This window comes from Lepus europaeus, chromosome 5 (assembly GCF_033115175.1).
Source record: "Lepus europaeus isolate LE1 chromosome 5, mLepTim1.pri, whole genome shotgun sequence".
NCBI lineage: Eukaryota > Metazoa > Chordata > Mammalia > Lagomorpha > Leporidae > Lepus > Lepus europaeus.
In genome coordinates, this window is record NC_084831.1 from 14,556,857 (window position 1) to 14,572,466 (window position 15,610).

Below are 15,610 nucleotides of genomic sequence, written 5' to 3' on the forward strand. Positions count from 1 at the left end.
TTAAAGCTAGCCCTTGTGGATTTTCAGTCAGTAGCTAAGGCTTTAGCATTAGTAACATGATCTCTACAGTTTTTTCAAAAGAGAACTACCTCAATCCTAGTAAAATGCACACAGCTCTGATTCTTACTTTGGTAGTTAGAATTGGTCCCTGGGTGGTTCTCCAGGACATACTTCTTCAAAGCAGTGGTGGAGCAGGTCTTCGGCTCATTCATGGCAGCAATGGCAGACAAGATTGCATATTCCATCAGGCTTCCACCAAGCAGGGGTTTCTCCCCTGATTTCTTCAGCTGTTTTCCAAGGAGGAAGAGAAAAGCATCAAGACAACACTCTCCCAAAGCAGGTCAAGACAAGACTCCTCTGCACCAGGTGGGTCGGAGTTCCTGCATTAGCACAGATACGTTTTACAATAAGTTGTCAGGTTAGGGACTTTCTCTTCTCATTCACCAGGTATTCAATCTAATGGGGAGTCCCAACCCTCGTATGGGTAACTTCTCCTTCAATCTACCCCCATCATCCACCCTAAAACAGCAACAGCTACCCTAACCTAAAGACAGACAGTCTCCTTCCAACAAGTAGCTCAACCTGTTATACCCCAATAAATTACGACTCTTTGAGAATATTTTTTTCTTTGAATCCAAAGAATGATGCAGTCATAAAGTCATAGCCTTTTATAAATCCTATCACAAAACAGCAAAGGGAAAGTCTGATCAATGCTTATAAGGCATCATACAATAAAAATCGCACAGCATACTGCAAGGACAAAACGCTGGGAACAGATTAGTACCAATAACTAAAAAGGGAAAAGGAGAAATCAGGAACATTCTACAGTGGTGGTTCTGAAAGGGTAGGTCACAAGCCTGTGGAAGTTCTTCAGACCCTTTCAATGGATCTGAAAAATCAAAACTATTTTCATAATAAACTACGACGTGCTATACCTTTTTCGCTGTGCTGACATTTTTTTGATGGTTCAAAAGCAATGGTGGCTAAAATTGCTCCTACAAACCAAAGTAAAGGTACAAACAAATGTACCAGCAGATACACTGTCTGCTACCCTGCTACACACTGAAGGTTTAAAAAAATTAATAAATAAAAGTAACAACTTCACTTAGAAATATCTCTGATGAAGTGGTAAAAATTGTTTTTTTTAATCAACTGTTATGCGTATGCCTTTTCAATACTTTATGGGATGAAACAGCAAGAACGAACAAAGCGCACCTGCTACATGCGGAGGTCTGATGGTAGTCTTAAGGAAAGCCCCTGCCTGGCTGAATTCCATTGAACCAGCTGTGTTTATGTGTAACACCCTTTCTAGTGGAAGAACAACTGATAGAAAAACTATGGCTATTCAGAAGTGGAGATGGAGTATACATTATCTTGAAAATAAATAGCATGAGGGGCCGGCACTGTGGCTCACTTGGTTAATCCTCCGCCTGTGGCGCCTGCATCCCATATGGGTGCCGGGTTCTAGTCCCGGTTGCTTCTCTTCCAGGACAGCTCTCTGCTGTGGCCCGGAGTGCAGTGGAGGATGGCCCAAGTGCTTGGGCCCTGCACCCGTGTGGAAGACCAGGATAAGCACCTGGCTCCTGGCTTCGGATCAGCGTGGTGCACTGGCCACAGCGGCCATTGGAGGGCGAACCAACGGAAAAGGAAAACCTTTTTTTTTTTTTTTTTTTTTTTGACAGGCAGAGTGGACAGTGAGAGAGAGACAGAGAGGAAGGTCTTCCTTTTGCCACTGGTTCACCCTCCAGTGGCCGCCGCGGTAGTGCGCTGCGGCCGGCGCACCGCGCTGTTCCGATGGCAGGAGCCAGGTCTCCCATGGGGTGCAGGGCCCAAGCACTTGGGCCATCCTCCCCTGCACTCCCTGGCCACAGCAGAGAGCTGGCCTGGAAGAGGGGCAACCGGGACAGGATCGGTGCCCCGACCGGGACTAGAACCCGGTGTGCCGGCGCCGCAAGGCGGAGGATTAGCCTGTTGAGCCACGGCGCCGGCGGAAAACCTTTCTCTCTGTCTCTCTCACTGTCCACTCTGCCTGTCAAAAATTAAAATAATAATAAAAAAAAGACACTATTAAGAAAGTCACAGAGGTGCTGGCACTTGTGGCATAGTGGGTAAAGCTGCTGCCTGAAGTGCCGGCATCCCGTATGGGTTCCAGTTCGAGTCCCGGCTACTTCTCTTCCAATCCAGCTCTCTGCTATGGCCTGAGAAAGCAGTAAAAGCCCAATTTCTTGGGCCCTTGCACCCACCTGGAAGACCCAGAAGCAGCTCCTGGCTCCTGATAAGCCAGGCTCCAGCCACTGTAGCCATTTGGGGAGTGAACCATGGGATGGAAGACCTCTCTCTCTCTCTCTGCCTCTCTGTAACTCTACCTCTCAAATAAGTAATAAATCTTAAAAGGGGAGGGGGGCACAGAATAGGGGCCACCACCTGTAATGCTAGCATCCCTTATGGGTACCGGTTCAAGTCCCAGCTGCGCAACTTTTTTTTAAAAACATTTTAATTTATTTATTTGACAGGTAGAGTTACAGACAGTGAGAGGGAGAGACAGAGAGAAAGGTCTTCCTTCCATTGGTTCACCCCGCAAATGGCCGCTATGGCTGGAGCTATGCTGATCCGAAGCCAGGAGCCAGGCGCTTCCTCCTGGTCTTCCACACGGGTGCAGGTGCCCAAGCACCTGGGCCATTCTCCACTGCCTTCCTGGGCTACAGCAGAGAGCTGGACTGGAAGAGAAGCAACCAGGACTAGAACACGGCGCCCATATGGGATTCCGGTGCCGAAGGCAGAGGATTAGCCAAGTGAGCCACGGTGCCGGCGCCGGCACCCCAGCTGCGCAACTTCTGATCCAACTGCCTGCCAAGGCACCTGGGGAAGCAGTGGAAGATGGCCCAAGTGCTTGGGCTGCTGCACCCACATGGGAGATCCAGAAAAAGCACCAGGGTTTGGCCATCTGGAGAGTGAACCAGCAAACCGGAAGATCTCTCTCTTAACTCTGCCTCTCAAATAAAATAAATTTTGAAAAACCCAAAAACGTTAAGTCACAGAATAGTAGAAGGTATCTGTAAGTTATATCCAATGACGGACTTTTACCTAGAAAAAATTACTCACAACAAATCCAATTTTAACAATGGGTGTTGGCTGGGATGCCAACATTCCATACTGGGGGGCCTGGACTTGAGTCCCGGTTGCCCTCCCAATTCCAGCTTCCTGCTAATGTGCTCTCTGGGAAGCAGCAGGTGACGGCTCAAGTACTTGGATCCTACCACCAACATGTGAGACTAGGATGGAGTTCTGGGCTGCTAGGTTCAGCCTGACCCAGTCTCAGCTGTTGTAGACATTTTGGGAATCAACTACAGGACAGAATATGTCTTTCTGCCTTTTAAATAAACTAATTTAAAAAACCACAATGAGGTGTGGGCATGTAGCTTAATGATTAACATGCTGGTGCCCCACACAGATTACCTAGGTTCAAATCCTAGCTCAGGCTACTGGCTGGCTCCATCTTCCTATCAATGCAACCCTGGGAGGCACCGGTGATGGTTCAAGTAATTGGGTTCCTGCCACTTCCACAGAAGACCTGGATTGAGCTCCAGGTCCTTGTTTTGGAACCCTGGTCACTGTGGGCATTTCAGGAATGAAACCAGTGAATGGCAGCTCTTTGTCTCTCTCTTATTATCTAATTCATTCATTAACTAATAATGTTTTTAAAAGATTTTATTTATTTATTTGAGAAGTAGAGGCAGAGAGAGAGGCAGAGAGAAAGTCTTCCATCTGCTGGTTCAGTCCCTGGATGGCCCCAACAGCCGGAGTTGTGCCAATCCGAAGTCAGGAGCCAAGAGCCTCTTCCAGGTCTCCCACATGGGTGCAGGGGCCCAAATGATTGGGCCATCTTCCAGTGCTTTCCCAGGCAACAGTAGAGAGCTGGATCGAAGAGGAGCAGCCAGGACATGAACTGAAGCCCATATGGGATTCCAGCATCGCAGGAGGAGGCCTAGCCCATGACGCCACAGCACTGGCCCCTAACCAATTTTTTAAAAAAGATTTATTTATTTACAAGGCAGAGTAAGAGAAAGGGAGCTGGATTGACAGTAGAGCAATCAGGACTTGAACTGCCACCCATGTGGGATGCCAGCACTGCAGGTGGAGGCTTTACCTGCTAGGCAACAGTGCCAGCCCCAATTAACTAATTTTAAAAATGGGTAGATTTGAATAATCTTATTGAAGAAAATAAACAAATGGTGGTTAAGAACATGAAAGATGTTCATCAGTAGTCAGTAGGGAAATGCCAATCAAAACCGTAAGATACCACCTCATTTCCACTAGCGCCAACAATTGTTGGCGAGGATATGGACAAACTCAAGTCCTTATATACACTGCTACACTGCTAGAGGGGATGTAAAATCCAACAGCCATACTGCCAGTTTCTTAAAACACATGTTTACCATACAGGCAGCAAGTCCACTCCTAGTTATACAGTCACGTGAAATTTTTTTTTTTTTTGACAGGTAGAGTGGAGAGTGAGAGAGTGAGAGAGTAAGAGAGTGAGAGAGAGAGAGACAGAGAGAAAGGTCTTCGTTTGCTGTTGGTTCACCCTCCAATGGCCGCCGTGCCGCGGCCGGCGCACCACGCTGATCCAAAGGCAGGAGCCAGGTGCTCATCCTGGTCTCCCATGGGGTGCAGGGCCCAAGCACTTGGGCCATCCTCCACTGCACTCCCTGGCCACAGCAGACAGGCAACCGGGACAGAATCCGGCACCCTGACCGGGACTAGAACCTGGTGTGCTGGCACCACAGGTAGAGGATTAGCCTATTGAGCCGCGGCGCCGGCTCATAGTCATGTGAAATTAAAAGATACAACTGGTGGCAGAGGTTTGGCACAGTGGCTGGGTCACCTCTTGGTATGCTTGTATCCCATGTTGAAGTTCCTGGTTCAAGCCCTGGCTACTCTGTTTCCAATTCAGCTTCTTGCTCATGCACACTCTGGAAGGCAACAGGTGACTGCTCAAGTCAATTTGGGTCCCTGCCACCCATGTGGGAGACCCAAATTGAGTTCTGGGGTCCTAGCTTTGGCCTAGCCCAGCCCTGGCTGTTGTGGACACCTGGCTGAATGAACTGACAAACTGAAGGTATCATGCTCTCTCCCCCTTTCAAGTAGAATAAAAATAAATTAAAAATTTAAATTTAACCATACAGCCACCTGGATAAATGTTCATAAGCAGTATTCATAACAACCAAAATGTGGAAATAATCTAAATGTTTATCAACTCAAAATGAAAAAATAAAATGTGTCATACTACTACTACTTAGTAATAAAGTAGAAAGTACTGATATAGGCTGCAACATAGGTAACAGTAAAAGACTACTTTAAGTGAAAGCCAGACACAAAGCACCACACAGTGTATTATTCCTTCTCTATGAAATGTACAGCAAAGGCAAATCTAGACAGAAAGTAGACCAGCAGGGATCTGAGGCCAGGAGTGAGAACAGGGAGTGACTGCAAATGGGCACAAGAGATCTTACCTAAGGGATGGAAATATCCTGAAAGTGAATTATGGAAATAGCTGCGCAACTGTTATTTTAGTAAAAATCATTAAATTATGCATTTTGATTTAAAATGTGTGTTATTTTATGGTATGTAACAATCATACCTCAAAGCTGTTAAAAACAAATCTACCATTTGTTGAGTTTTGATGTAGTGTCAAAGAATAATAGTCACAATTATTTCAAAGCTACATTAAAATATTCCATCCTTTTCTAATTGTGTTTCTGTGTGAGGCTGGGCTTTCTTCATGGATATAACTCAGTACATTTGGAAAAGATACTAGCTGTCTTCTATTATAGCTAGACATTAAAGACATTTATAAAAATGTAAATAGTGCCCCTTTTCTCATCAAAAAAGTATATGGGGAATATAGTTTTGTTTTTTTTTTTTTTAATAAAAAATGTCCTACTTATGTTAGTATATAATGTGCTTACAACTGTTATGTTAAAATGGTTTCATATAAACAAAGATCTTTAAGTTCCCCAACAAATTCCTTATAGAGTATAAGGAGGACCTAAACCCAAAACTTTAAGAACCCTTCCCTGTAACCAAGCCCTCGTCTCTGACCTGGAATGTCCCCGAAGCACCTTTGCCAGTTATTTGTTCTAACTGGCCTCGCTCTACTGCTCTCTGCAGAGCATTCTTCAACAGCTGAGGCCTGCAGAGAAAAACAAACAGTGATAAACACATCAATGAAAGTAAAACATAAATACATCCAGGGCTAATCCCAGATCTACAGTTCTAATTCTTACCACACGGAATGTTTTGTTAAAATGAACAATACAGTAATGACGAACTGTGGACATCCTTGAGCAAGGGCGACGTTTTTGGTTTTTGTTTTCCCAAGCTGAGAAGCTGTCATTTCCTGTGCATACAGAACCATGTACCATACAGAACCCATTTCCCAACTGTCCGGGTGCTCCCCAAACTATTTACTACTACTACCACAATAGTGAACAAGTTGAGTAATCAAGCAAAGGATGAATATCTCGCAAATCTCATCCAACTCTGCAATTCTTTAAGGTAAATCTAAACATCAATCTGTTAGAAATCCACTGATGGAATTAATAATAAAATCTCGAGATCAGAGTTGAAAATATTAAGAATTTAAGAGGTTTCCAAAGAAATTATGTTTAGAGAAAATCACAAGGTTTAAAACTGAATCTTGGGTGTTTACTTTTTGCTAACAGTAGACAAAATTACCCCCAAAATTTTTGAAACACCTTAGAGGACAACACAAAGGCAAACCCACACACTCAGTTTTCCCTTTAGCGTTGTAGAATATCAGTTATCAAATTAAGGAGGCGATCTCACCTGAGTGTGACGCTCATACCATGACAAGCGTGCTGGAACTCAGTAATAAACACTGACATTAGCTGAGCACTGAGTAGGTTCTGACATTGTTCTAAAGTGCTTAACACATGCTAAGAGGTTCCAGTTCTATGAGTTACACACAAAAAGGCAATTGAGACACAAAGAGGTACAGAATGACAGAACCAGGATCTAAACTTAAGGGGTTCAGCTCCACAGCCTATACTCTTAATGGCAATGCTCACCTGCTACCAGCAAATGAGAGCACAAACTCAATTCTTTTTTTTTTTTTTTTTTGGTAAAGATTTATTTATTTATTTGAAAGTCAGAGTTAGAGAGAGAGGGAAAGACAGAAAGAAATCTTCCATCCGCTCTTTCCCTCCCCAGATGGTTGCAACAGCCAGCACTGGGCCACGCCAAAGCCAGGAGCCTCTTCTATGTCTCCCAAATGGGAGGCAACAGGCCATTATCAGGGAACTAGATGGGAAGTGGAGCAGCCAGAACACAAATCGACCCCCATATGGGACACTGGCTTGGCAGGCAGTGGGTAACCACTATGCCACAATGTCAGCTTCACAAACTCAATTCTTATCTCACATGGGACACGTGTTCCTCAAGTGGAGTGATCCAGACATCTACTTACATGTCTTTCATTCATTCAACTCATATATTTATTATTTACTTGAAAGGCAGAGTTAGAGAAAGGAGGAGACAGAGAGGTCTTCGATCCACTGGCTCACTCTGCAAATGGCTATAATGGCCACGGCTGGGCCAGGCTGAAGCCAGGAGTCAGGAGCTTCTTCTGGGTCTCCAAGATGGTGTGTAGGGCCCCAAACACTTGGGCCATCTTTCGTTGCTTTCCCAGGCACACATTAGCAGGCAGCTGGATCATAAGTGAAGCAGCCGGGTCTCGAACTGGCACCTATGTAGGATGCTAGTAGTGGTAGTAGCTTTTATCAGCTATACCACAACACACGCCCCAACTTGTATTTATCAAGTATCTACTACGTGTGAGGCTCTGAGGAAAGAGCAGTGAATGATATAAATAAAATAAATACTGGCCTTCAGGAATCTGATTTTTTCAAAAAAATTTATTCATTTATTTGAAAGGCAGAGTCACAGAGAGGCAGAGGCAGAGAGAGAGAGAGGTCTTCCATCTGCTGGTCCACTCCCCAGATGGCTGCAACAGCCGGAGCTGTGTCAATCCGAAGTCAGGAGCCAGGAGCATCCTCTGGGTCTCTCATGTGGGTGCAGGGGCCCCAAGGACTTGGGCCATCCTCCTTTGCTTTCCCAGGCCATAGCAGAGAGCTGGATTGGAAGCGGAGCAGCCGGGAATAGAACTGGCACCCATATGGGATGCCGACACTGCAGGCGGCGGCCCCAGGAATTTGATCTTCTAATGGGATAGAAAAACAACTAAAAAAATTCAGTAAAACATGTAGTATGGGGGCTAGTGCTGTGGTGCAGCAGGTTAAACTGCCATCTGCAGTTTAGCCAGCCCATCCCATATGGGCCCTGGTTTGAGTCTTGGCTGCTCCGCTTCGATTCAGCTCCCTGCTGGTGCACCTGGAAAGGTAGAAGAGGATGGACCAGGTCCTTGGGCCACTGAACTCACGTGGGAGACCTGGAAGAGGCTCTTGGCTTGGTCTGACCCAGCTCTAGCCATCGGAGCCATATGGGGAGTGAACCAGTGGATGGAAGATCTCTCTCCCCTCTCCCTCTTTCAAATAAACAAATGCTTTATAAAACAAAAAAATAAAGGGCCAGAGCTGTGGTATAGTAGGCTAAGCCTCTGCCTGCAGTGCCAGCATCCCATATAGGCACGAGTTCAAGTCCTGGCTGCTCCTCTTCCAATCCAGCTCTCTGCTTACAGCCTGGGAAAGCAGTGGAAGACAGCCCAAGTGCTTGGGCCCCTGCACACCTGTGGCAGACCCAGAAGAAGCTCCTGGCTCCTGACTTGGGATCAGTGCAGCTCCAACCACTGTGGCCATTTGGGGAGTGAACCAGTAGATCAAAGATCTTTCTCTCCCTCCTTCTCTCTGAAATCTCTCTCTCAAATAAATAAGTAAAATCTTTAAAAAAATTAAAACAGGGGCCGGCACTGTGGCTCATACAGCTGTACCCAAAATAACTTTATAGTTAAGAGTTTTTTCCTTTAGCCAGTATCCTAACGGGGCTAACACATTGCATTTAGTTGGTGTAAACCAACTAAAACCTGTCTCTTCCTTTGTGAATTTTTTAAAACTATTTATAGTTTTTTTTTTATTTTTAAAGATTTATTTATTTGAAAGTCACAATTACACAGAGAGAGGAAGAGATGGAGAGAAAGAGGTCTTCAATCTACTGGTTCACTCCCCAAATGGCTGCAATGGCAATTTCTACTTTTTTATGTTTGAAATTTTTCAAAATAAAATTTTAAAAAATTAGGAAAGGGGCAGGTGTTGTGGTACAGGGGGTTAAACCATGGCTTGGGACACCAGTATCTCACATATTGGAGAGGTGGTCTGAGTCTCAGCTACTCCATTTCTAATCTAGCTTTCTGATGATGCATCTGGTAAGGCAGCAAACAATGGCCAAGTACGTGGGTCCCCACCATCAACATGGGAAATGGATGGAATTCCTAGCTTGTGGCTTTGGCCTGGCCTAGCGCTGGCTGTTGTGGGCATTTGGAGTGAACTAGCAGATGGAAGATGGACTTCTGTATCTATCCCCATTTGTTACACTGTGTTCCAGAAAAAGGGGGGGGGGGCAGTAAGGGCTCTTTCCACTATGCAGAACCTAATCACTTGAGCCATCATCACCGTCTCCCAAGGAAATTATAGACAGCAAGGCTACACTACTCAGACTTTAAAAATGTATCAAAAAAAAAAAAAAAAATCCTGCATTTTTCCCACTCTTCTGTTGGTGAAGCAAGTATGGTTGAACTTTCTTTCTTTTTTTTGACAGGCAGAGTGGACAGTGAGAGAGAGAGACAGAGAGAAAGGTCTTCCTTTCCGTTGGTTCACCCTCCAATGGCCACCGCAGCCAGCATGCTGTGGCCGGCGCACCGCGCTGATCCGAAGGCAGGAGCCAGGTGCTTCTCCTGGTCTCCCATGGGGTGCAGGGCCCAAGCACTTGGGCCATCTTCCACTGCACTCCTTGGCTACAGCAGAGAGCTGGAATGGAAGAGGGGGCAACCGGGACAGAATCCGGCGCCCTGACTGGGACTAGAACCCGGTGTGCCGGCACCCCAAGGCGGAGGATTAGCCTATTGAGCTGCAGCGCCGGCCTGAACTTTCATACTAAATGTGTGTATGACAGGACTCCACTTTAATCAGAACTAAGGAAATCCATACAGTTTAACAAAATAAAGGGAAAGCGTTTCAAAGGAAAAAAATAACTATTTGAAAGGTTACGAGAAAGGTGTCTTTAGGTTCACTAGCATATATCTATTACCAGGTAAACTCTGTTTCAGCATATGATGACGACTCAAAGTGTTTCAGAAGATTAGATATGGGGGCAGATGTTTAGCCTAGCCTAGCAGTTAATATGCAGGTTAACTCTGCCTCTCAAATAGATAAATAAAATATTTTTTTTTTAAAAAGAGATGCACTGTATAATGCATTTAAAGATGGAAACATATTTTATTTTTAGCTCCCTTAATTCTCTACTTTTTGATGACCAGAGTCCATGCCCTCCCTCCAGTTCTGTTCTTTCCTTCTGATTCACTCTCCTTACATAAGTTCAGTTTGCTTATAATCTTTGATTTTTGGTTTGGTTTTTTTTAAAACTTTTACTTGTATTTTTGAGACAGGTAGAGAGAAAATTCGTATCATTCCTGAAATGCCTGCGACAAACAGAGCTAAGCTAGGCCCAAAGCCAGGAACTGCAGTTCAATCCAGGTCGCACACATGGGCAGCAGAAACCTAATTACTTGGGCAACACCACTGCATCCCAGGGTCTACAGCAGCAGAAAACTGTAATCAGGATCCAGAGATGTGATTTGAATGCAGGAAGTCTACTCTGATATGGGACACAAGAGTCTTTGATTTTATTTACTTATGTGAGAGGTAGAATTGCAGACAGAGAGAAAGGTCTTCCATCCACTGGTTCACTCTCCACCCAAATAGCCGCAACAGCCAGAGCTGGAGAGATCCGAAGCCAGGAGCCAGGAGCATCTTCCACATGAGGGCAGGGGCCCAAGCAGTTGGGCTATTTTCTACTGCTTTCCCAAGCTGCTATCAGGGAGCTGGATTGGAAAATGGGGCCAGTGCTGTGGCACAGTGAGTTAAAGCCCTGTCCTGAAGCATCAGCATCCCATATGGATGCTGGTTCTAGTCCCGGCTGCTCCTCTTCCGATCCAGCTCTCTGCTATGGCATGGGATAGCAGTAGAGAATGGGCTTTGGGCCCCTGTACCCATATGGGAGACCTGGAAGAAGCTCCTGGCTTCAGATCGGTGCAGCTCCAGCTATTGCGGTCATCTGGGGAGTGAACCAGCAGATGGAAGACCTCTCTCTCTGTCTATAACTCTTTCAAATAAATAAAATAAATCTTAAAAAAAAAAAAAAAAAAAGCAAATGAGGCACAGCTGGGACATGAACCGATACCCATATGGGATACCGGTGCCAGAGGTAGATGCTTAAGTCTATTATGCCATAGCACCAGCCCCCATACAGTGCATTTCTAATGCATGGTTGTGTCTGCCTACCACCATGACATTCAGGGTAGAAGAAGCATACATATACCAGGATATTAATTTCAAATTCTCTGCTTATGTGACTCCCTTCTCTTTTGTGCTATTTGGCTCACTCTTCAACTGGGCATTCTGCAGACGTGATTTTCTGAAAGCATGGATTTGGGTTGTAGGCCTCAGCAAAGATGTCACATGTACACATTTAAAAAAACTAAACTCTATCAGGGCAATGTATATTTGATATTTAATATAATACTCTTCTGCAGAAAGAACGCTGGATTAAACACAATTTTCCAAAAGTCTCCACAACAAATATGTCACATGTACACATTTAAAGCTCAGAAGACATCTCCTGAAACAGCCTCCTCCCATAGCAGAGTGCCCAAGTTTCAGCAGAGCTCTGCTTCCGATTCGACCTTTCTGCTCAAGTGTACACCGAGTGGCTGCAGGTGATGGCCGAAGCAGCTGGCTCTTGCAGCCTATGCAGGAGACCCAGATTGAGTTCTCGGCTCCTAGTATTGGCCTGGCCTCACCCTGGCTGTTTCAGGCATTTGGGAAGTCAATCAGCAGCAGACAGAATACCTACGTCTATCTCTCCCCATATTTCAAATAAGTTACAAAATGAAGTAAAACTGAAAAAATAACCTCAAACTCAGGTAGGCATTTGGCACAGGGATTAAGGCACTGCTCGGGATATCTGAATCCCCTATCAAGAGTGCTGGCTCCACTTCTGATTCCAGCTTCCTGCTAATGCTCACCCTGGGAGGCAGCAGTGATGGCTCAGGACTTCAGTGCCTGCTACCCACATAAGAGACCTAGACTCAGCTCTGAACTCCTGGCCTTGGCCTGCCTCAATCTTTGAGTCCCGGCTGCTCCACTTTCCATTCAGCTCTCTGCTAATGGTCTGGGAAAGCAGTAGAAGATGGCCCAAGTCCTTGGTCCCCTGCATCTGCATGGGAGACCCGGAGGAAGCTCCTGGCTCCTGGCTTCAGATTGGCATAGCCAAATACTATAGGTATTTGGGAATGAAATAAGCAGATGGAAGATTTCTGTCTCTATGCCTTTCAAATAAAATGAAGAAAAAAAAAAAGAAAAACCCTTATACTCTGATCTACAAATTTAAACAAATATGTCTACATAAATCCCAGAGAGAATAAGACAATATTAAGTCCAAATGCTGAGTGGTTAACTTTTTTTTAAGATTTATTTATTTATTTGAAAGTCAGAGTTACACAGAGAGAGGAGAGGCAGAGAGAGGGGGTGGTCTTCCATCCTCTGCTTCACTCCCCAATTGGCCCCAACGGCCAGGGCTACAGCGATCCGAAGCCCAGAGCCAGGAGCTTCCTCTGGATCTCCATGCAGATGCAGGGGACCAAGGACTTGGGCCATCTTCTACTGCTTTCCCAGACCATTAGCAGAGAGCTGAATCAAAAGTGGAACAGCTGGGACTCAAATCGGCGCCCATATGGGATGCCAGCACCACAGGCAACAGCTTTACCTGCTACGCCACAGCGCTGTCCCTGTAACTTTTTTTTAAACAAATGAATTGGCTGGTGCCGCGGTTCAATTGGCTAATCCTCCGCCTGCGGCGCCAGCATCCTGGGTTCTAGTCCCGGTTGGGGCGCTGGATTCTGTTCCAGTTGCTCCTCTTCCAGTCCAGCTCTCTGCTGTGGCCTGGGAAGGCAGCGGAGGATGGCCCAAGTGCTTGGGCCCTGCACCCGCATGAGAGACCAGGAGGAAGCACCTGGCTCCTGGCTTCGGATCGCTGTAGCGGCCATTTGTGGGGTGAATCAACAGAAGGAAGACCTTTCTCTCTAACTGCCTGTCAAAAAAAACAAAAAACAAAAAACCCAAATGAAGGCTAATCCTCCGCCTTGCGGTGCCGGCACACCGGGTTCTAGTCCCGGTCGGGGCACCGATCCTGTCCGGGTTGCCCCTCTTCCAGGCCAGCTCTCTGCTGTGGCCAGGGAGTGCAGTGGAGGATGGCCCAAGTCTTTGGGCCCTGCACCCCATGGGAGACCAGGAGAAGCACCTGGCTCCTGCCATCGGAACAGCGCGGTGCGCCGGCCGCAGCGCGCTACCGCGGCGGCCATTAGAGGGTGAACCAACGGCAAAGGAAGACCTTTCTCTCTGTCTCTCTCTCTCACTGTCCACTCTGCCTGTCAAAAATTTAAAAAAATAAAAAATAAATAAATAAATAAATAAAAAAAACCCAAATGAATTACTACCAAAATTTTGTCAGAATTCTGTCTTACATGTTTAAATGCTGAAGATATTGTTATTTCTATTTAGAAGTTATTGAAGCCAGAGGTATTTTTGTTCTTGGTTATAATTGTAAACAACAGATGAGTATCTAAGAAGACATACAGCTAGCAGGAAAAAGCAGGTCTTCCACAACCATGGGTTCCACATCAGTGGATTTAACTAAACACATATTAAAAATATTTGGAAGGGCCAGGTGTTTGGTCCAGTAGTTAAGACACATCCTAAACTGGTTCCAGCTTCTTTTTTTTTTTTTGACAGGCAGAGTGGATAGTGAGAGAGAGAGAGACAGAGAGAAATGTCTTCCTTTTTGCCATTGGTTCACCCTCTAATGGCTGCCGCGGCCGGCGCATCTCGCTGATCCGAAGCCAGGAGCCATGGTTCCAGCTTCTGACTCTGGCTTCCCTAATGCAGATCCTGGGAGACAAAAAGTACTGGCTCAAGTGACCGATCTCCTGCCACAAATGTGGAAGACTCAGACTGAGTTCCCAGCTCCTGCCCTTGGCCTGAGACTGTTGTGGACATCTGGGGACTGAATGTGTAGGTAACAGCTCTCTCTCTCTAAATAAGTAAACAAAACATTTTTAAAAATAAAAAAAAAGAACATGTGCTTTAGGTTTAAAAAATTACATATGAAGATAAGAAAAGGCAAACATAATGTGGCAAAAACAAAAACCCAAACAAATCACATACAAAAGGTTTTATTCCTAGCTCGGCTAGAAGTAAGCCTTCTTGAATAGTTAATCTCTTTTCTTGTGCAGAAGAGACTGAAAGATTAACACATTATGCGTTAAAAAGAAGTTGCCCATGGCTCCTACCTGATGTCCACCCTGAGTTTGGGGTAATACTGGGATACATATTTCCTGATAAGACTGTAAGAAGCTTCTTTCGGTTCACAAAGGCGAGTAAAGGCCAGCGGGAGGACATCTTCCAACTTTACTTGTGGTTCTGGATCTACTGCAGAGCTCCTCTTCTGAAAAACAGCATTGAAATTACGATCATTATAGAATACAGAGCGTTCTCGTCCTTGTTTGAGTACTCAGCCAACTGGCGACAGGAGACTATCACTTTTTTCCACATATAATGCATCACACCACAACAGTGTAATGTCACTTGCACGGCAATTTCTTTGAGAAAAAAATTTCGAGTTGAGAGTTAAAAGAATATATAGAAAAGGAAAAAAGAGGAGTAGACTTTAAAAATCTTCAGAATTGTAAAAACAAAGGTGTAAAGGAATATTTATGATTTCAATTGCCAACACAAATGAAATACTAGATATTTCACTTTATTATAAATGACGTTAGTATGTCTTAGGATGAAAGGTGTTAGTATTTATAGAAAATGAGAAGAAAAATTGGCTCTGGGTATAGATTTTAGGTTAAGTATTGAGTAAAAATGTCCTGTATACCTCCAACTTAAAATATTTCACAAAAAGCAGTACAATTCACATATCCATCCACATATACAGCACTTCAGTCGATGGGCTTAACCGGGTTGAAATATCAGGATTTGCATCCTGGCTACTACACTCACTGGACAGATTACATATAACACCTGCAGGTTAGTACAAAAGCTGCACTTTGCTTAGCGCCAGACACACAGTAAACACTCAGTAAACATTGCTATTTAGTGATCCTAATAGTGTTACAGTCCTCGAAACATGGCACAGACTTCTTACCTTTCTGTTTCTGGATTTCTGAGGTGTTTTTCTTGATTTTTGGACCACAACAAAACTTCCAGATGCACCTTTTCCTTTTACCTACAGTAAATTAATTTTTATTTACATTATTACTGTATTTATAACTTTAATTTTTTAAAAAGACTTATTT

The 15,610-nt window shown here is 44.9% G+C and overlaps 1 protein-coding gene across 3 annotated transcripts in view; it reads right to left on the reverse strand.

Annotated features, from left to right (window-relative positions):
* The window catches only part of HP1BP3 (heterochromatin protein 1 binding protein 3), a 41,359-nt gene that overhangs the window by 6,902 nt on the left and 18,847 nt on the right, over nt 1-15,610 (reverse strand). For all 3 annotated transcript variants that reach the window (XM_062190566.1, XM_062190564.1, XM_062190565.1), the window contains 4 exons: nt 15,460-15,540; nt 14,600-14,754; nt 6,103-6,193; nt 128-287 (listed from right to left, as the gene is read on the reverse strand). In XM_062190566.1, the coding sequence (XP_062046550.1) occupies nt 128-287; nt 6,103-6,193; nt 14,600-14,754; nt 15,460-15,540 (487 nt within the window). The remainder of the gene's footprint in view (nt 1-127; nt 288-6,102; nt 6,194-14,599; nt 14,755-15,459; nt 15,541-15,610) is intronic.